Here is a 23,069-nt window from a genome sequence, read left to right on the forward strand (position 1 = left end):
TCAAGAACAGGAATTTCAAGAGCCAGTGAAGATGATGGATTGGAAGCAAATTAGAAAAGCAGTAGCAAAGGAAAAGCATTTATTTCTGGGATCAGGAGATCTGACAATGCCAGTGACATATGATGCCCAGGGACAGAATCCAAGGTGGGAAAGGATGGGTCATGAGACACTCAAAGACTTAGGGAAGGCGGCTCAAACTTTTGGGCTGAATTCACAATACTTCAAACAGCTATTAAGAGGGACATTCACTACATATGACCTCACACCATATGATATGCGAAGTATTGTGGCAATGATTCTCACTGACACGCAAAGTCTTGTCTGGGAAAAAAGGTGGAGAAAATATCTTGCTGAATTGCGGAACAGATATCAAGGTGGGCCAAACACAAACCTCACAGAAGCGCAGTTAGCAGGAGATCCTCCAGATGACAACCCAGGGGAACAAGCAGCGCGGCTTCCACGAAGAGTGTTAAGTGACATCAAAGAAGCAGCGCGATTGGCAATCATGCAAATCACACCAACAGGAGCTCCAGAAGTCCCGTTCTCTTGCATCAGGCAAGGTCCCACAGAGCCATTCATGTCGTTCATCGATCGACTCACGCAAGCCGTGGATTGACAGGTGACGATCGAAGAAGCGAAGAGGCCTCTCTTGGAGAGTTTAGCTTTCGGCAATGCCAACCCGGATTGTCAACGGGTGATTAGCACCATGCCAGGACGGCCATCCTTGGCAGAGATGGTGGAGGCATGCAGCAAGGTGGGAACATCTCAGCATGTCGCAGCGATCGTGAAGAGTGAATTAAGAGAGGAATGGGAAGAACAGTTAAAGGGACATTCAGAAAGGCAAACAGAGAACAAGACATTGGAGAAGATGCTCGAAAAGATACTGCAACAGCAGGAGGAGAACATCAACAAAGTTCTTGCGACGATGCAGAAAAAGAACAATCCCCCGAGAGGACAGTGCTACAAATGTGGGGAGTTTAGCCACATGAAAAGGAATTGTCCACGGACACATACGCCAGCACCAGCACAAAAAGCAGAAAGACCAATTTGTGCGCGGTGCGGAAGAGGAAGACACTCAGCGAAAGAATGTTATTCCCAGACAGACGTGGACGAAAATCCGTTACCACATCCGGGAAACGGAAAGCTCAGCGCGCCCGTAAGCCAGCGCGCTCAGACACAAGTACTGGTGGTGTCACAAGAGCAGACAGGGCAATCATCAGCGAGCGACAAGCAGATGCCCTCAGCAAAACCCTCAGTCGATTCCACAGTGACCCAGACCTCCTCCCACCAGGGGCACAGTGTGCATTGGCAGCTTCAAGACTAGTATGCTTCTTAGATGAAAGTCATGCGGAGATACCAACGGGTATCAGTGGGGACTCATATAAGAAGCAAGATTTCTTGATAATCGGACAAGATAAGTGCAGTATTCTTGGACTCATTGTCTATCCAACAGTTGTCTCAGCGGACAAAAATACAGAATTAACAGGTTTGGCAAGAGCCCTTCATCCACCATTGACTGTACCGGAAAATACTGTGATTGCGAGAGCTTTCACCTTGCCGCCACACGCAGTTGGAGAGGTAATGTCAATCTTCGACGAAGAAGGTTTCCCTATGAAGGAACATGTTGAAGTACATACAACATGGGTGAAACACATAGGTCGAGACCGACCCACGCTCACATGCCAATTGACATGTGGGGACAGGACAATAGCGATCAGAGGTATGCTCGACACAGGGGCGGATGTAACGGTAATATCGTACATCTTTTGGCCACGCAGTTGGAGCTTGGTCGCGCCATTGGGTTCTCTCTCAGGCAGAGGGGGAGCATCTCTGTGTCTGCAAAGTGAGAATTCTGTCGTTGTCACAGGACCAGGAGACAAGACGGCGATCATTCGTCCTTTTGTCGTCCAAAAGCCGATCACAGTCTGGGGTCGGGACCTTTTGGCACAATGGGGCGCGAAGATCGAAGTGGATTTTTAATAGGGGTCACTGCAGCACTCGCCACACTGAAGCTGACATGGAAAACAGATGATCCAGTTTGGGTGGATCAGTGGCCCCTTGAGCGGAGAAAATTGAGTGCTTTGAAAGACCTGGTCCAAGAACAATTGCGGAAGGGACACATCAAGCCAACAGACAGCCCTTGGAATTCTCCAGTGTTTGTCATCAAGAAAAAACTATTGGGCAAATGGAGATTGTTACACGATCTCAGGAAGATCAACGAAGTCATAGAAGACATGGGACCCCTTCAGTTGGGACTTCCATCTGTCTCAATGATTCCCAGAGATTGGCAGCTTGTGGTCATTGACCTCAAGGATTGTTTTTTCAGTATTCCACTCCATCCAGATGATGCTCCGAGATTTGCCTTTTCAGTTCCGAGTATCAACAGGGAAACACCTCTGCAGCGGTACCATGGGGTCGTCCTTCCACAAGGACTGAAAAATTCTCCGATGATCTGTCAATGGTACGTGGCACGAGCTTTGGCACCAGCGCGGAAGAAATTTCCGAAGGTGAAGATCATTCATTACATGGATGATTTGCTCATTGCAGCATCAACACGACGGGAGCTGCAAGAAGCTCGTGACTGTGTGATTGCAGAGGTGCAAAAGGCAGGTCCGGAAATCAGCATTTCGAAGATTCAAGAGGTTGCACCTTGGAAATATCTAGGGTGGAAAATTTCAGAAATAACAATAAAACCTCAAAAAATGGAGATCAGCACCAAGGTCAGCAATTTGCATGATCTGCAACAGCTTTTGGGAGAAATCAACTGGATGAGGCCAGTCTTGGGAATCACGAACAGCGACATCTCAGCGTCGCTCAATCTTTTGAGAGGAGACACAGACATTCGGTCTCCCAGGACGCTCACGCCAGAAGCGAAAAAGGAGTTGGAGAAAGTCACAGACGCGATACAGAAAAGGCAGGCACATCGATTTGTTCCAACGTTGCCTTTTCAGTTGGCAGTGCTGGGGAAGAAAACACAGTTCCATGGTTTGATCTTCCAATGGGACGAATCGCAAACAGATTCTTTGATAATCATAGAGTGGATTTTCCTACCACACAGGCCCGCAAAAACGATTCTCACAGATTTGGAGAGGGCAGCACAAATCATCATAAAGGCAAGAACAAGGTTGCTGACAATGGCAGGAAGAGAATTCTCAGTCATCAGATTACCTTTGAAGCGAGACTATTTTGATTGGGCAATGCAACAATCAAAAGATCTGTTAATCGCGTTGTTAGCGTTCCCAGGAACTTGCTCAGTCCACTTTCCACGACATAGAATACTGCAATCGCAAATATGCTATAGAGCAAAACCAAGAATAAGTGAAGAGCCTTTGGACGGGATCACAGTGTTCACGGATGGCTCAGGGAAGACACATAAGTCAGTGATCACGTGGAGAGACTCAACGACAGGGGATTGGGAATCTGACGTGAGGATGGTTCAGGGCTCTCCACAAATTGTGGAGTTGGCAGCCGTTGTCCGAGCATTTCAGTTGTTCGAACAACCTCTCAATCTGGTGACAGACTCCGCATATGTTGCGGGTGTGGTCAAGAGATTGGAAGGTTCGCTCTTGAAAGAAGTCAGTAATGAGGTTTTATACTCATATCTGACAAGGTTGAAAATACTGCTAGAGAGCAGGGAAAGAAAGTATTTTATCACACACATTAGAGCGCACACAACACTTCCGGGATTTTTAGCGGAAGGTAATGCTCGGGCGGACAGGTTGACAATGCTCATTTCGCAAACACTGCCAGACATTTTTGAGCAGGCAAGATTAAGTCATGCGTTCTTTCACCAGAATGCGCAGGTGCTAATGGAGTCCTTTCGCCTCACAAAGAGTCAGGCGAGAGAGATCATTAGTGCTTGTCCAGACTGTCAGCTTGTGCAGCCATCCTCTTCTACCGGAGCCATCAATCCGCGGGGGCTGCAAAGTCTTCAGTTGTGGCAAGCTGATGTCACGAAATATCCATCTTTTGGGAGGCTCAAAAATGTTCATGTTTCTGTAGATACATTCTCAGGGGCAGTCTTTGCTTCAGCACATGCAGGGGAAAGAGCAGACCATGCTTGCCGACATTTTCTGCAATGGGCCAACGTATACAGGCAGGGTGCTTGACAGATTCCTGAAGAGGTGGGGTGTCGGACACACGTTTGGTATTCCACATTCACCCACAGGTCAGGCAATCATTGAAAGAACACATCACACCCTGAAATCCCTTCGGGACAGGCAGAGAAGGGGTGAACCAGAGGCAACACCTCACATGAAATTAAATAAGGCATTGTATGTGTTGAATTTTCTAAATAGCTCATCCTCAGAACCTAATCCACCAATCGTGAGACATTTTCTAAACAGCACACAGGCAAAGCTAAGGGAAAATCCTTTAGTTTTGATCAGAAACCCAGAGACAGGACAAATAGAGGGTCCTTTGAAACTAATCACTTGGGGCAAGGGTTTCGCTTTTATCTCCACAGATCGAGGTCTGAAGTGGGTGTCGGCGGGGCACGTGAAGCCATTCCGAACATGAGAACACGAGAACGCTGATCCAAGAAACAAAGAGACGAGTACTCAGACAGAAGTCAAGACTCAGACTGGAAAGAGCGATTCAGAAGAGATATAAAAAGAAACTAAAGACTTTGGGGGAATTTTCTTTAGGGTCTTGAATGAAAAAACAGAACAATGATTTCACGCAGAAGCGGAGTCATGGGTTTCATGATGCTTATGTGCATCATTCTTTCATTCATTGCAGTAAGCAATGGGGGTAATTTACCTATTACTCAGCCAAGGCAAAATGTATGGGAGACTTTAGCTCAGGCAGCGAATTTAGATAGTATTTGCCTGACACATTCGAGGCCAGGAAAACCATTTTCAGCATGCATGGTTGGATTACCAGTGTACAAATGGCCAGTTCCAGGGAACTCCGCAGTTAACATTTCGCAGGTCATTAAAGATCCTGTGAAAGAGTGGTGTGCTTGGACACATCTACTTCCTGTGGCTTCTACAGAACCTCAGGAATTGGAGATTTTTGGGTCCATGACAATGGAACTTTGCATGCAGTTTGAGGCTCCGAATGTCAAAAAGGCAAAAACTATCGATTTGACTCCCATTCATGAATTCTATAAGAATGCGTCAGCATGGTGTAAATATACAGAGAAAACTACCAAAGGATCGATCCAAGTCCCAGTGCAATTGCCACGGGGTTTGTTCTTAATTTGCAGGGACAGAATTTGGCACGGCATTCCTGCTAATGCCACGGGAGGTCCATGCAGCATTGGGGAAATTTCAATACTATCGCCTGATTTGAACATGCTAAGGGAAAGAGAACGCAGAGAAAAAAGATCAATAGAACAATATGCGGCAGATTGCAATGATAAAATATTTTCTTGGGACAAGAAAGCGAGTATTGCTACAGCAATCTTCTCACCTCAAACAGCATCAGGGGTAGCCTTGACTCAAGTCGACCGCATGGGTTGTTGGTTGAGCAAACATGCGCGGTCTGTGTCTGTCGCATTGGATGACATGTTAAAAGATATCAGTGGTGTAAGGCAGGCGACTCTTCAGAACAGAGCGGCGATCGATTATCTATTGCTCGCTCATGGACATGGGTGTGAAGAGTTTGAAGGAATGTGCTGCATGAATCTCTCAGATCATTCAAGGTCAATTCATGAAAGTATCAAAAATATAAAGGACAGCATAAATAAGCTTGGCGAGATCACAGGATCATGGATTGATCAGCTGGTAGACTTCTTTGACATCTCTCCCATTTGGAGAGGAATTTTAAGAGTAGGGTTCTATGTTTTAATAGTTCTCCTAGTCCTCATACTTGTTGTCCCATGCATATTTGCATGTTTAAAACACGTTATGAATTGGATAGCAAAAGAGGTCTTCCTGGTGCAAACAGAAGGGGGAGATGTGGGATCTCAGCACCTCAGGACGGAGGTGCAGAGTGGCCGAGACCACCCTTGGGGGGCTCGGGAGTCCTGGAATGTTGCCAGAAGTGTCTGGTGGCTGGACTTTGATCCTACACAGGAGACGACACCTGTATGAGGATAGGAGGAATTCACTGGGTGAATGGTGAAGGGATAAGTTGATTAGAGTGTAAGACACAGGGTTTAGGATTTCTGTACAGGGGGGTCTAAAGAAGTAAGATGGAGGAATTGGGGCGTGTCCTGTCCTTCTTCTTCTTCTTCTTGGCCTCCATCTTCTGTGGTGATGGTGGCACTTTGGGATTGGTTATTACTAGAAGTGCACCGGTTAATAAGGGTAGAAGGTATTGGGGAAAAATAATAAATATTGTACACGTAACTTAGAGTATAAAGATAGGTGACCGCCCCGGGGGCTCTCAATGTGCCCATGGCTGACATGCTGTGCAGACCTCTGTTGGGCCGAAAGAAAATCTTTTAGATAAACAATTAATAAACACCGAGACCGAGAAAAGATCAGAAGTCTCTTCTCGTCCTTTGAAGCGCCGGCTCTTCAAGGCCATCCCTGGGCCTTTCCAGGCCACCTAAACAGCCGAGAAACTGACACCACGGTAAATGTGAACATTTAGTGCTGGCATAGGAGCCTTCTGCAATGCTCCACCAACCCATGGTTCACATTGCTACAAACTCTCTTTTTGATGTTACAAAGAATGTTGAAGACCTGACTGTAAGTAAAAAAAATAGCCAGAATGTTAATTTTTGTTAATATGGTGAACAATGACTATCTAATAATTCAGAACTCATAGAAGTGAGCATTCAGATTTCCACTTAGTACATGCTGGCAGTTTTAATTTGAAATCAACAGGTTTATCTAAATCAAGTTATCCATAGGAATTAATTTGCTCTATGATCTACCTAAAAATGCCTCATTATCTCATAAGTTTAGTAGAAATTTGCAAAGTCAACAGTCCACAGACTTGAATTTCTTGTTTAGTGGCTATTCTGCAGGAAAGCTTTTACAGACTAATCAGTTTGGATGTAATTAAAATGCCAGTACATTTCATCTGGCCATTCTGGTATCTGAACAAAACCATATGACTGCACAGCCTTTTAAAAACTATTTTAAAATAAATTTTGAAATCAACAGTCTGAGTAGGACTCAGAATAAAAACTCTACCAAACTTCAACTCCATTGGAAGATTCCCTTGTCACCCTGTGAATCAACTCTACATTCAGAAGATTAAAAGTCCCCATTATGGTGGTTTTGGTATGGTTAGGAATTGGGTAAGGGTCTTCTTCCTTCTCAACTCCATGCTGCAGTGCTTTTGGGATGTGGCCTGCTGGCCATTGTTTGTGCAGCCCTGGTATTTCTCCGTGAGGCAGAAAGTGCCATTGCATTTCCAGCCCAGAGCCCATGAGGAGAGGGGTGTGCAGGGCTGTGCCAGACCCAGGCCAGCAGCTGAGCCGCCAGAGGGTTTTGGTTCCTGCCCAGGGAAGCTGGTGCATCTCTGCCGTGAGTGCCTCCCCTTCCAGGTGCCCATGGACAGCAGGTGCAGGGTTCTGCACGGGGAACAGGGTGGGGATGTCTGCCGGCAACAGAGTGCAGCGGAGAGCAAACAGTCCAGGATGGTCCTGGAGTGTGTGACAGAGAACTCCTGCCACAGCTGGTGACTAAGCTAGTGAGGGAAGGCACTGCTGGGCTTGCTGTTTGTGAGGAGAGAAGGGCTGCTGGGTGACAGGAGGGTTGGAGGCGGCCTTGGGCTCAGTGATGACAAAATGCTTGTGTTTGATTCCCAGAGAAGGAATGAGAGATATTGGGGAAGAGTTGACCTGCAACAAATTGTGAATTTATTAAGCTTTACCAGGCAGTGGTTAGTCGTACCTTCCCTCACAGCAGTGGTTAATGTTTGCAAGTGGATGTCTTAGCCTTGAGAATAAAGACAGTGGGCTTACTGAGGAGGTAGCTGCAATGCATTCAAGGAGAAGAAGGCTCCTAACCATGGGAGGAGAATTTGAATAATGGGATGTTCACCACATGACCACCAGAGACCCTCAAGAGACCCCTACTCTAAATGTCAGTAATTTTGGGGAAGTGATTTAAACATGTCAAATACTTTGTGAGAATGTTTAGCCTGTGAGTTTGAGCAAAGTAATGAATAAAAGTAATGAAAATAATGTCTTAGTTCCATGGATACTAACACATGGGTGTGCATGTTTCAGGGCAGGGAGTCCCATGCACCCAGCACTGAAATAAAGTAATGCCTCTTTTCTCACACTGAGCTGGCAGTGTGGATTGGGCCCTGCTCGGTAACTTTCATTTTGGTCATTTCTATTGAAGCATAAAGAATGGTTGAAATGAAATCTTTTCCAGCTGTTTCCCTTTGGTTTACCTGTTTGAGGGTTAAAATTCTGTGCTGCAGGTGTCCTGGGTGTGTGCAGAGCAGAGCAGCCCCAGAAACCCCTTGGCTTGCCCACAGGTTGTCATGCCTTGCTGCCAGGTGTGCCCAGCTGTGGCAGGAGAAGGAGCCCACAGCACAGTGGGCACCGTGCCCTGCCCAGCCGGGGCTCTCTGGCACAGAGCAGCAGCAGCGCCAGCACTGTTCAACCCGCTCCTGCCTTGCCTTCCCCTGGCACACAGAAGCCTCTGGAAATCAGCAGCACCAGCAGCGTTCCCAGCTGGGAGCAGCTGCTGCTGGCGGGCAGATGCTGCCAGTTCGACTGCTGCCAAAGGGGAAGAAAGGCAGAGATGTACATGCACCGGAGCCCTGGGCATGTCCAATAAAGGTGCAAATATGTGGGGAGATTTGTTAGGTAGCATTTCAGCTGTGATGCCAACAGTGGCTTCTCTCCTGGTTCTGTGTGTTCTAGACGAATAATGCAATGGTTGGCTCTGACAATTAAGAAGTAGATGCTATATGGATGTTCAAATGTGTAGTGATGGTAATGTAATATATCCTCCCATAGTCCTCTTTCCCGTCCCCCTTGAAACTCTTGGAGTTCCTCTTGGATCCCTGAACAACAGGGTTTGGCCCATGAAGGGAATTTGTGCTGCTTTGTGACAGAGAAGAACTTCCCAGGCTCTTTTGTGTTTGCTGTAGGGAAGGTTGGTTATTGCTTGGCATAAATTCACAGACTGACATGGAATGTTTGCTTTGTGATGTCAGGGCATGGTTGCCACATTGTCGTAGTGACATCAGAAGGTGGCCTTGGTGCACGGAAGGCCTGAGTGTCAGAGCAGCCCTAGTGCTTGCTCGTATCAGGAGAACCCTCCTGGTTGGGGAATTTGTCAGTGGGTAGCTGCCCACTGACAAGAGCCTTGTGTTTTCTAGTGTTGTGGTGAACTCCCACAACACTGCTACCATGCTTCACCATCTGGCCACGGCAGCTTTTGCTGCTTATGGTGTTTGTTTTTCCGCCTATTACGTGACACACTTTGTTTGTAAGTAGCGTTTTCTATTCTACTTAGGTTAGGGTGTATCCTAACCTTGCTTTTGTATGTCTCCTTGCTCTTTCTTGGTGGCTGAGTTACTGATTTGGAAAGAGAAAGAGCATTAGGATGCCACTGGTTTGGTCAAGCTCCTGTTGAGAGGTTCAGCTAAAAAGGGGGTGTCTGTAGCCACAGGGGCAGCATTTGCAGGGGAACCTGCAGGGCTTCCGTTCCCTCCGCGGGAGAGTCTGTGGCAGCAGTGTCTGTCGTTTCCCCAGGTTTCTGGGACAGGCAAGACACCTTTGAAAATGTAGAACTGGCAGAGCTTCTTGGAAGGCCTTCTAAAAACTCTGCAGTTGTTCCCAGAATTCAGAGAAAGCTTATTTCTTTTTAAATTTTGTCATGAAAGGATTTGACTGTCTAACTTGACCTTTTACTGAGTGCTAAAATAGTGATTCCCTTTGAAAGGAAGTGCAAACTCTAAAAGCAGTGAGTGTCTGCCACAGCTCAGGGGAATTTTGGGAAGCTTTTCTGAGCAACTGTTTCCTGCAAGTTAATGAGAATTGGTGCATGTAAGTGATTAAAAATAAAAAGGACCTGAAGGAGAGGATTTCAGAAGCTGTTTTATGTCTTTGGTAGAACAGGAGCATTGAGTGTTAAAGAACAATTTGCATTTTCTTGATCATATTTGTATTCATTTACTGGCTACACAGGCCGAAGTGTAGGCACAGCCAAGAATATCGCCATGATTCCTTGCTGGCTGTGTGAATGAAATGTGTCTGCTGGAGGGAAGCTGTGAAATGGGAAATCGTCTCTGTTTGCGTTGACTTGTTCTGTGGGATTCAGAGGCCCAGGCAGTTTTCTGACAGCATCTGGTTCATTTTCCCTTCCCACTACAGGTCGCCTGAAGTGCATATTCAGCAGTGCTGAAGATCCTGACGTGAGTGTGTTACCTTCTCAAGGTGTGGCGACCTGGTTCTTAGTCCAGCACGGTGGCCCTAACCCCAGGGTCACTCGGTCTATATGCTCCTGACACCAATGTGGTGGACAGCAAATTATGTTTATTGAGGGGTCACAAGGGTTTTTATAGCTTGGGCAGTCAGTGTCATTTCTTTCTGCTCACGTCCGGCTGGGTGTGGCCAGGTACGGAGCAAAGGTCTGACTGCAGGGGGGGGGATGTCCTGACTGACTGTACAGCCCGATTTCTTCCGCATGCATATCCCTAACTGTCCACATTTCCTCCCTCCCTCATGATTAGTAAAAATTGCATAAAATTATAAAATGTAGAGGTTACAAAATTTCATGGTTAGTAAAATTAGTATAAAATTGTAAGTGTGTTAGTAACTGGCACGCCTTAAAGTAATTGTCGGCGCTCGACAAACATAATATTAACTGTTTCTAAACGCTTTTTAATGAATAGCACCCAGTTTGTTTAATTTGCAAGGCCCGAAGATTAGGGTTAGTAAGATTATAGTGAGTGGGCCTATTAGGGTAGAAATCACGGTGGTGAGCCATGGGGACCAGTTGAACCACGACTCGAACCAGCCTTGTTGAGCTTCTCTGTCCATTTTTCTTAGGTTTAGTCGGTTTCTCAGTTCAGCCATGGAGTCTCTAACGACTCTGGTGTGGTCCACATAAAAGCAGCATTCCTCTTTCAAGGCAGCACACAGGCCTCCTTGCTGCATGAAAAAAAGGTCCAGTCCTCGCCTGTTTTGGAGGACAACTTCTGAGAGCGAGGAAAGGGATTTTTCTAGGGAAGAAATGGATTTCTCGATCCTCTGCAAGTCCTTGTCGACAGTCATCTGCAGTTGTGCCAGTCCTTGATGTTGTGTTGCAAGGGCTGAGATGCCTGTGGCAGCGCCGGTAGCTCCTAAACCGAGGAGCATTGCGATGGTGATGTCTGTTATCACTTCTTGTTTGTGGAGCCAGTCAGGTTCCTCAAACAAGTGGTACACCTCTTCTTCCTGGCGATACAGGACTCTGGGGACAATTAAAACTTGGACACAAAAGTCAGTAGAATGATCGAATTTGTTAAGGAGTACACATGGGCTTACCCCGGATCGTTGACAGACCCACATTCACAATGCAGCTGGGATCACCCACTGGAACTTCCCTCCCTTAAGTTTGACGAATTCCTGGCAGACATTGCTCGTCTGCTTTGCCAAGGTTGCATTGCCAAAGAATTTGCCTTGGCCCATAACCTGACTTAGGGTAATGCCTCTCTGGGGGGTGTCCCATCTGCATTGGTGTGGATTGTCTAACTTTGAGAAGATGAATGGGAGATCAAGGGCAACACCTTCGTAAAAAGGGGGTTGTGCATCATAGCATAACCAGCATGACTCTGTGAGGTTTGGGTTGGATTGGTTTAATGATAAGAAGGTAGCATTTAACACGCTTAAGAATGGATTGGAGAGGGTTGGTTTGGCTAAGAGATCGGATGGGGAGGTAAGTTTTAGCATCTGTGTTTTGTGGCTAGAACTGCCCTTAGCTGTGATCCCCTTCCTGGGTCTACTCATTGCAAGAATCGGATTGGGTCCGACTGATTGGGATATTGGAGGTGGGAATCTCATAATTTGTATGCTCACCCAGATGCGGCGAGAGAGATAAACAAACGCTGTCCACACTTTTCCCGTGGCCCAGCCATGATGGGTCGGCTGCAGGATTGTCATTATGTAGCCTGTTCAGGTGTGCTGTTTCCTGCCTTGGGGCAAAATCACGTACCCATCCATATAAAATTTTGGTTTGAGATAGCCGTGGGGAGTATACTTAATTTTCAGGAACTTACCAGGCTGTTGTGGTTTCCATCTATTGCTTGTCACAATAGTTTCACACCCCCAATATCCACAATATCCATACCCTGGGTAATTACAGTAACTTTTTCCTGGGTTGGAAGCTGGGCACCAGTAGGTCTGAAATAATGTCATCTCCTCAAATTTTGGTGTGCCCTGTATGCGAGGGAAAAATGTCTTTTAGCCTGAACTCGAAAGATGGGGTGTCGGCCATAACAATTTCTTTGATGACCCTTCACCTGAGAGATGGTGTAGAACCCACCTGAATGGCTGGTGAGGGTAATGTTTTGTGTCTGCCTGTCCTCCACCTGCTAACCCTAGAAACAAGATCACACAGAGATACCGTTGCTGCTTTGATTTTAATGGTGCGAGCTTCTCAGGTGATGTCAGGTTGCTCGGTGGTCTCTCTCTCTTTCCTGGTAGTGGGGCATATGGGTTGCAGGGGCGTCCAATGATCCAGTCCTGCAAACAAAGTCTCACAATGCTCATGAGTTTCACTCTGAAGGTCTGGTTTAATAGATTTGAGTGGACACCATTTCATGTCCCCATGTTTTTTAACGGCCGCATACCCCTGCCCCGTGAGCACTAGTCTCCAACCTTGTTCCCGCTCCCCTAGTTCATTTTTGATCACAACCCGTAGGCCTTCCTCTAGTGCTCGAGTGGCCCAGTGTCTCTGGGCAGGACTGTTTGTTTCATCCCCCCTAGGGAACTGATTTAACGCTAGCAGTGCAGTTGCTAGTATGCACGCCTGGTCACTCAGGGGAATGGTATTGGTGAAGCCTTCTGCCTTTGCTAATACTTCCAGTTTAGTTTTCAGAGTCTGGTTTGCTCTTTCAACGATGGCTTGTCCAGTGCTGTTGTATGGGATGCCATGTACCAAGGCGATGCTCCATTTTGAGATGAATGCTTGGACCGTCTTTGAGATGAAGTTTGTGCCGTTGTCTGTTTTGATTTGTTTTGGAACTCCAAGCCATGCCATGGCTGTTAGCCAATGTTGGATGGTCGCTTTGGAATCGGTCTTGGGATGCTGTGTGGCCACAATCATACCACTGTACGTGTCTACGGTAACTGCAAGCCACGCTTGGGGTCTCAACAGCTGGCATTTTGTAAATTCTGTTTTCCATATTTCTGAGGCTTTGAGGCCTCTGGGGTTGACGCCACTTGGCCACGGTGGGGGCACGTGGCGACAACGTGCTTTGCATGTGCGGTAGAAATCCCGCACTTTTTCACAAGTGCTTTAGCTCCGATGTGAAGGGATTCGTGCAACTGACAAGCTTCTTTCAGTGTCCATACACCTTTTATGGCTGCGTCAGCCTTGTCGTTGCCAATTTGGTAGAATCCTTTGATCGGGTCATGGCTGTTGACGTGCATGACTGATATAGTGCCTTTCCGTGAATAGAGTGCTTCCTCCAGCATCGTTACCACTGTGGACACTGACACACCTGGTCTGGACATGGCTAGGCAGAGCTTGGCCACAAATATGGAGTCAGTCACAATGTTAAGGTGTTCTTCTGGGAACAGTCTGCATGATAGCACTACGGCTGCTGCTTCAAGCTGTTGGACTGAAAGCGTGGGGTCAGTTTTCTTGACACATTGCCACTGTTCTCCTGACTGCCATACTGCTGCTGCGGTGGAGGCCACCGATGATGCGTCTGTGAAGATGGTTGGTCCTGCCTGCGGTCAGTTGATTATCTTTGGTGGGAGGTCGATGTCGATGACCGTGAGCAGCCGACTCCAAGGGGGTTTTGCCGCGTAGCGAATCTCTCCTCCAAAGCCTGCAAGGGCCATGGCTAGATATTCAGATATTGTTGTTGACTGCGCAGAGAGCTGTTTGCGGAAGGGCAAGTATATCTTGGAAGGTTCGATGCCCAGATGTCTTAGGGCGAGTTTCCTGCCTTGCATGATGAGGCTGCTGAGGCACTCGACTCCCAGGGAAAAGGCATGTGACGGTTTCCCCAAGATTACCCATAGTATCGGTTGGGCTTTGTCGGGGGGTCCTTTGGCTAAGGCTCCCACTCCCCCCTTTTTTGTAAAGTGGACATATAGATCAACTGGTGCACTTGAATCCCATCTGGTAAGCATGCTCACTGACATCTGGCGTTCGATGAAGTTGAGCGAGCTTATCGCTTCTGGTGTCAGGGTTTTCTGCTCCCATGGGTTCTTTCCTTTCAAGAGGTCATTTGGAGGGTCCATGACCTTGGGAGGAATCAGGACGATGTTGTGGAACCACTGTAAGGACCCTTCCAGCTGCTGCATGTCGTGGAGCGTCTTGATATCTCGGCAGATTTTCATCTGGAGAGGAGTTATGTAGGAGCTTGTGATTCCTACTCCTAGGAAGGTCACGCACGGTCCCTTTTTTATTTTCGCACTCGCTATCTCAAAGCCATTTGTCTTTAAGGTCTCAGAGATGGTTGGTACCAGCTGGTCTACTTGTCTTGTTGATGGTGCCGATTGATAAATGACACAAAACTCGGATAAGTTTTGTGGGTGCTTTATTAAGGGCCCGGGGAGCTGGGGGACTCACGTCCCAAAGCCCGAGCCCCCAATTTCACGTATGGGTGCTTCCCTCTTATACATGCGATTCACAACAAAGTCTCCAAGAAACAGTTCCCCGTTTCCCTTGCCTAGTCACAGACCCCTTGTGATACATTCCTTGGTTCACAAACAAGATCATTAATCTTCTGCTTATCTTATTCTAAGAGCATTGTATGCTGCCTCCAGACAGGTTAGCATTCTTACTTTCCTGCACTAGTTTAAATATTTATTAAATCCCTAAGACTACCTGCTAGGTTACACACAAAACCCAACACACTTTCAACGACTACAAAACTACTTTTTAACAAACCAGTTCACACACAACTCACTATAATTAAACATTTTGCTAAATTTCATTTCTTTTCCAACATTTCCCCCCTTTTGAGCATCCTTCAGTCCTGCTGCAAGGATGCTCAATCAACAGTAATATCTTCATACAGAGGTGAGGAGTGTTCTTCATTCTGCCGCCCACGGGTCATTGCCTTCAGCAACCAGAGAGATCTTTTCCTTTTCGATCACACCTAAGAGGCATCTATATACAATCCATATAGTCACTAAAAATACTAAAAACATTAGTACATACTGTATAGCAGATGTAATCCAGCCAGACAGGTGAAGCCCCAAAGAATCAAATACTGCTCCTATCCAATTATGCTATTCTTCCTTTTCAATTTCCTTGGTTTTTGTTTCCACTTCTGCCAGTTGAGAAATACCTTTCTCAACTTCAAGTGTAACATTTGGAATGTGTACACAGCAATGATCTATTCTCCTACTCAGGTAACCACAAACTCCATGTTCCTTTAACAGTAGCAAATCCAATGCCATTCTGTTTTGTAGGGTCATTCTCGATGTAGCTTGCAATTGCAAATTTAGATCTTTAAATCCCTTCTTAGTAGCTGCTGCCAACCTTTCTGTCTGTCCTAACAAATTGTTGAGCATTTCCCTGTTTCGATATGTCACTACCGGAGGGAATAATGACTCTAATATCCATCCAAATTGTACTCCTGAGCCAGGTTCATGCCACTGTTCCTCTAGGGATTCTTCCCTCTTTCTGAATCCTTTCCTTTGGATCAATCTACTCTGTTTCCAGTATGGACACAATGTGGGAACCCCTAGGGTGATTTGTGTTACTGATCCATCTAGAGGTAAATGTGTGGTCCACTGTCCGTGTCCCAACACCCAGACTAGATTTCCAGGGCTATGCACAGTAGTATATCTGCAATCTATAGGTCCATCCATGGACTCTCTGCTAACCGTGTGATCATACCCCCTACACTCGCATCCCCACTTTAATGCCATTTTCACCGGTAACAATCCGATTCGGTCTTCCGGTGTATCACATGTAAAAACCTCAGTACAATTCCAATCCTCTTTCTGCGGTCTGAACTCTCGGGAAGATGTAGACGTGATAAGGGCCCTATAATGTGACTGATTCTTTACTCCTGACCATTGGATGCACCATTGTACTTCCCCAAGGTAATTATAGTGCTCCAAAACACTAGGTCCCCATAATGTCTTCCAACTATTCCAGGTGTCAAAATTCTGTGCGACATTCTGACAACTCATCTCATTTTGGTGGGATTTCGTTCTTATTCGTACTGTATTGCATGGCTCATCTATTGGGGTTGCAATTAAACACCTCCTGGTATTTTGAATCCAACCATAATGATTGGATTTCTTTTCACATTCCTCTCTAGTCATAGCCCGAATGGTCATACACAAATCCCTCCATACCTCTACTGGTTTGGGAACTGACTGGCAGGACCATGACGCATTCTTGAATGTTTCAGGCATTTTGGTTACTGGTATTATTCCCCAGGGAATTGGTTCACCTGCAGCCTGTGGTAATGGCAGGCAAGCTGTTATTTTAGTCACGTTCTGCATGATCCCAAAATCTCTGATTAATCCTACCACTAAGTTTTCCTGCTCAGTATTTCGTTCTATTGTATCATTAACCTCCCGTCTACTCCTTCTACTGTGTCTCTGTAAGGATAACATCATTCTGTCATGCCTCCACCATGCATTTCCTATTCTAGGATTAGTGACACTCGACCACCCACAACCTTTGCCTTCCTTCCCCCACCAACTGGTTCCGTCCTCTATTCCGTCCCAGGTCAGTTCCCTATTTTGCTTCTACCATTTGACCCAAAGGTTCCTTAGATATCTTGATCTTACTAGGAAGGAACAATTTATTCTGAGAGGTGGCCCATCCCACATGTCCACTGCCATTCATACTGGATTAACCTTTATGTTTTCAGCACGATCCCCTGTCCATGGCAAAACCCTCATACTCACTCTTTTGTAATCAAAACTATCCCGTATTTTGACCAAACCTGTATATTCCCCTGTATCGTTTGTGGTTACCTTGGTAAGATTCAGTACCATGTTTCCTTATTGTTTATCCTGATCCCAACCGACTCCTATCTTGCCTCAGCTTCTTTCAGCCCCCCGTTGCCATATTGCAATAGCTTCAGCGGCCTCAACTTTCTGGCTGTCAAAGATAACACAAGTTAATTGAACATCCATCCCTTCCATGACTGTAACCTTTGTTTCTTCAACCTGTACTAGAGTAGACCCTTGAACGGGTACTAGTCTCATGATTACTAGCAGTAATATAATTAAGAAGGCAGCTTTGCGCGGAAGATCATCCGGGTTGGAGACACTATCTGGGTTTCCCATTGGAACGGTGCCTTCTTTACCCTGGTGTAATGGATCCAAGCATCCATCCCCTGGACCTTCACCGCCGTGTAGGTTGTCATCATCACCTGGTGGGGTCCGCTCCATGATTCCCATAGCGGATCCGTGATCCACTTCTTGACGTACACCTGGTCCCCAGGCTGGATGTCGTGGACAGAATTCTCCAGCGTGAGCGGTCTATTCCACTGTAACGTATTTCTTAAAGAATTCAAGATCTTATTAAGTGACATAACATACTCTGCAATCGCCTGGTCCCCACTCACATGTACCTCCCCTTTTAACACAGTTGCATGATATGGTTTGCCATATAATATCTCATATGGACTTACGCCTACCTTTTCCCTTGGTTTAATTCGAATCCTGAGTAGGGCCAAAGGCAAAGCTTGAGGCCAGTGCAGTTTAGCTTCCTGGCAAATCTTTTTGATTTGTCCTTTCAGGGTTTGATTCATCCTTTCCACCTGCCCACTAGACTAAGGTCTCCAGGGGGTATGCAAATTCCAGGTTATATCTAACAGTCGTGCTAATTCCTGCACTACGTCAGCTATAAAATGCGGACCCCTATCTGATGACAATCCTAAAGGTACTCCAAATCTTGGTATTATTTCTTTTAACAAGGTTTTTACCACCTCCTTAGCCTGATTAGTTCTACATGGAAAAGCTTCCAGCCACCCTGAGAACGTACATACGTACACTAACAAGTATCTGTATCCCTGTGCCCTAGGCAATTCAGAAAAATCAACTTGCCAGTAATCTCCCGGTTGTGGCCCGACTTGCAACTTTCCCATTTGTATTTATCTCCTAACTACTGGATTATTTTTCAAACATACCGGGCACATTGCAGTAACTCTTTTTGCCATTGTTAACATCTGATTAGAGATTATCTCATTCTTCAAAAATTTTACCAATACTTCTGCCCCCCAATGACATTTATTATGTTCTGATTCCAAAATAAATTTCATTATGCGAGTAGGTACCACTATTTGTCCCATTGGTGTAACATACCACCCAAGTTGATTCCTCTGTGCCCCTAGCAAGTTTATTAGTTTTCCATCTTCTATTGAATATTTGGGCTCCTGATTCAGGTATGGGGTAGCCGGATTTGTTCTTACCAGTACCAATGCCATTTGAGTCCATACTTCCCGTGACACTTGCCGTGCTGTAACATCAGCAAATCGATTTCCTCTGTAAACGTCTCCTTCCGCAGACTATGTCCTCTAACATGCATTACTGCAACTGCTTTGGGACTGTGTATCGCATCCATTAGCTGTAGCACTTCTTCCCGGTGCTTGATGTTGCTTCCCTGTGAATTCAAAAGCCCCCTTTCCTTCCATAACGCCCCATGTACATGAACCACACCAAAGGCATATTTAGAATCTGTCCAGATATTAACCCTTTTGTCCTTGCTCAAATACAGGGCTCTGTTGAGTCCAACCACTTCTGCCTTCTGGGCTGAAGTTCCAGGTAACAAAGCCTTTGCCTCTATTACCTGATCCAATGTTACCACTGCATACCTGGCATAGCGAGTCCCATTCTCAACAAAACTGGATCCATCAGTGTAGAGTTCCCATTCAGGTTCTTCCAATGGTTCATCCTTTAGGTCAGGTCTGCTGGCATATACTTGTTCAATTACCTCTACGCAATCGTGCACCACTCCCCCAGCCTCCTGGTCACTGCGTAAAAACTCTGCTGGGTTAACATGATTAGTAGTCCTTATTTCAATATCATCCTGTTCTCTCAGGATGGCCTGGTATTGCAACATTCGACTGGATGATAGCCAGTGACCCCCCTTTTGCTCCAAAACGGCCATGACCATATGGGGAACAAACACTTTCATTTTTGCCCCCAAAGTCAATTTCCGGGCCTCTTGAATAAGAATTATTGTTGCCGCCACGGCTCGTAAACACGAGGGCCACCCGGAACTTACTGAATCCAGTTGTTTAGAGAAGTATCCCACTGGCCTCTTCCAGGATCCCACCTTCTGGGTGAGGACCCCCAATGCCAGTTTTTGCCTCTCATTCACGTACAACTGGAATTCCTTGGTCACGTCAGGGAGTCCTAGGGCTGGGGCCTCTTTTAGTGCCTGCTTCAATTCCTGGAAGGCCTTCTTTTGCTGTGTCGTCCACTCCAACAGATGCTGCTTCAAGGCCTCATACAGTGGCTTGGCTAGGAGACTGAAATTCACGATCCACAGTCGACACCATCCCACCATTCCTAGAAAAGATCTCAATTCCTGATGGTTATGAGGCAAAGGAATAGCACATATTGCCTCTATTTGGTTTACTCCCAAACGTCTCTGCCCTTGTGTGATCTCACAACCGAGATAAATAACGCTATTTTTGACCAATTGAGCTTTTTCCTTAGAAACCCGATACCCTGCTTGGCCAAGCATGTTGAGTAATTTAATTGTTAATTCCACGCACATTTCCCTTTCCTTAGTAGCCAGAAAAATGTCGTCCACGTACTGCAGGACTACATACAAGGATGGGGATATTGTTACCTGGGTTATCTTCCATTCCTCCAGCTCCTTGGCCAGTTGGTTTCCAAAAATAGTAGGGGGAGCATTTAAATCCCTGTGGGAGTCTCGTCCATGTAAGCTGCTTCTTTCTCCCAAAATCAGGACTCTCCCACTCGAAGGCAAAATATTTCCTACTCTCTACTGCCAGTGGGATGCAGAAGAAGGCATCTTTAAGGTCAATCACTGAGAACCATTTAAACTCCTCCAATACAGATGTTAACAAGGTATAAGGATTAGCAACAACTGGATGTATGTCTTTCACTATTTCATTAATAGCCCTTAAGTCCTGTACTAAACGGTACTTACCATTAGGTTTCTTTACTGGAAAAATTGGAGTATTATACTCTGATTCACATTCCTGTAATATTCCTTGAACCAAAAATTGTTTAATTAACAGGGCTACTCCCCTCCTTGCCTCAAGCTTCAAGGGGTATTGCTTTACCCTCACTGGTTCGACTCCTTCCTTTAGTTCCACCTTTACTGGCTGCGCAGCTTTAGATTTTCCGGGGACCCCTGACTCCGATATCCAGGGTACTACAGTCTGCTCAATTTCTTCTGGAATAGGAGAGGCATCCACTTCCTTGATCACAAAAATGCCTGCTATTTGTTCCTCAGGTATTTCCAATTTCACCCTTCCTCCCTCAAATATTATTTTCACATTAAGTCGGGACAACAGGTCTCTGCCAAGAAGGGGTGTGGGGCAGTTTGGCATATAGAAAAATTGGTGATCTAATTCCTTCCCCCCAAACCTAAAATTTAAAGGTTGTAAAAATGGTTGTTCCTCTAGCTTCCCTTAACGGCGCAATTAACTGTGGCCCCTTCTGCCCCTTCCTTCCCTGGCGAGTCCGCCCTGTTAACGGAGTTCTTTTAACACTCTCATTCTTTTCACCATCATTACCATCAATATCACTCTCACTAGATCCCGTTTTTATAGCTATATCCGCAGGGGGAGCATGGGGCACATTAGGAGCAACCGGAACCCTCGAGGGTGCTATACAATAGGACAAATCTTCCTCTATTGAAGGATACAAATTACGCTCCTTTCTTTCTTTACATCCCACACACTCCCTCTCATCATTCACTTCTAAAACCAAAATACCACATTCCTTTTGCCATTCCTCTTTCCGATATAAAACGAAAAACAAATCCAAATATGGTATTTCATCCCATTTCTCATTTCTCCTTAAAAATTGCATCAAAGATTCCATTATCCCCAATTCCAGTGTACCATTCACCGGCCATCCCGCTTCCCCAATCTCATATTCAGGCCACCAAAGATTACAATAATCTATCATTTTACTTTTGTCCAATTCTTGATAATACCCCTCACTTTTCCATCGTTTCAATATACAACCTAATGGCGTATTTCCAGGTATTTTACCATTGGCTTGCACTAAGGTTTTAAAAGTTTTAAAAGACATCATATTACAGCCTTTAATTCCACCTTTAATCCCAATAAACCAATATACCTTAAACCAATATACCTTCTCGCCGTCCTTCCCTAAAAAAAAACAGGAGGTGAGTTCCGGTCCTGCGTCCTTAGACGTCTTATGGCCAGAGCCTAGGCTTTTCTACCAACCACCAAATCCAAATCCAATTATCACCTTTTTTCAATATAAAGCACCTTTGGGCTTACCTTAATGCAGTTTGTCCGACAGGCGCGGGGGGTCGGGCACAACCGATTACTCCCCAAGAAGTGCTTGGTGCCAGCTTGGAGTGGATTGAGACGCGAACCGTCCCAGCAACCCTTGGAGTCCTGCCGCAGTCGCCAGAAAACTGTTGCCCGATTGATAAATTACACAAAACTCGGATAAGTTTTGTGGGTGCTTTATTAAGGGCCCGGGGAGCTGGGGGACTCACGTCCCAAAGCCCGAGCCCCCAATTTCACGTATGGGTGCTTCCCTCTTATACATGCAATTCATAACAAAGTCTCCAAGAAACAGTTCCCCGTTCCCCTTGCCTAGTCACAGACCCCTTGTGATACATTCTTTGGTTCACAAACAAGATCATTAATCTTCTGCTTATCTTATTCTAAGAGCATTGTATGCTGCCTCCAGACAGGTTAGCATTCTTACTTTCCTGCACTAGTTTAAATATTTATTAAATCCCTAAGACTACCTGCTAGGTTACACACAAAACCCAACACACTTTCAACGACTACAAAACTACTTTTTAACAAACCAGTTCACACACAACTCACTATAATTAAACATTTTGCTAAATTTCATTTCTTTTCCAACAGGGAGAGGCCCTACGATTGTCCCCAGTGTGGGAAGAGATTTCGGATCAGCTCCCATCTCATCCTGCATGAGTGGATTCACACTGAAGAGAGGTCCTTCCGCTGCCCTGACTGCGGGAAGGGCTTCCAATGCAACTCCCACTTCATCATCCACCAGTGCATCCACACCAGGGAGAGGCCCTACGAGCGTCCCCAGTGTGGGAAGAGCTTCTCACACAGCTCTACCTTGACCCAACACCAACGGAGGCACCGGTAAGGGAAGCCTTGTGCGTGCTCCAACTGCAGGAGGAGCTTTGTGCACTGGTGCAGCTTCATCCCCCATGGGAGGACACACACTGGTCAGAACACTGGTGACCCACATTCCCAGTGATCCATGTTGGGAGGACACCTGGCTGGTTATCCTTTTGGCCCTAATTTTCTTCTGATTTGTCTTTATCACTTAAAAACACCTGAAATAGGACTAAAATGAAAGTAATTGATCAGGGATGTCTAAAGTCCCGCCATTTAACAGGTATTTGAGGTGGAATTTATGGTTTGTGAACATTTGTTCTGTAGGATTTGTGGGTTCTTGGGGGATTTCAGCAAGTGTTCTCCATATCTTTGCACTCCAGAATTCCAGATAGATTGGTCTGTCACCTCAAAATGATTCAATCCCATTCAAAACACCTCAATTTTACCCCAAAATTGACCAATCTATGTCAAAATTCCTTATTCCCACCGAAGAAAAACTCAGTCCCATGACAAATCTACTTGATTCCACAATGTCCAGGGTGAGATGGGGTTGGAAGGAGATTGGGAGGAGTAGCATCCAAATTTGAGGGTGTGGGATGGCGATTTTGTGGGGCTGGATGTGTGGCCTGTATTTTGATAGTAAATAAAACTTTCAGAATTATTGATTTCTGTCCCATTCATTTTTTGTCAGTTCCAGTTTGTTTTTCAGAGTGCCACCTTCA

General features: G+C 45.9%; 1 protein-coding gene across 1 annotated transcript in view; it reads left to right on the plus strand.

The window, feature by feature from the left end:
• The window catches only part of LOC131559625 (zinc finger protein 345-like), a 740,983-nt gene that overhangs the window by 210,826 nt on the left and 507,088 nt on the right, over window positions 1-23,069 (plus strand). Inside the window, 1 exon segment of the mRNA XM_058808040.1 lies at window positions 22,120-22,272. Within this exon segment, the coding sequence (XP_058664023.1) occupies window positions 22,120-22,272 (153 nt within the window).

This window comes from Ammospiza caudacuta, chromosome 7, assembly GCF_027887145.1.
Source record: "Ammospiza caudacuta isolate bAmmCau1 chromosome 7, bAmmCau1.pri, whole genome shotgun sequence".
NCBI classification, from domain to species: domain Eukaryota; kingdom Metazoa; phylum Chordata; class Aves; order Passeriformes; family Passerellidae; genus Ammospiza; species Ammospiza caudacuta.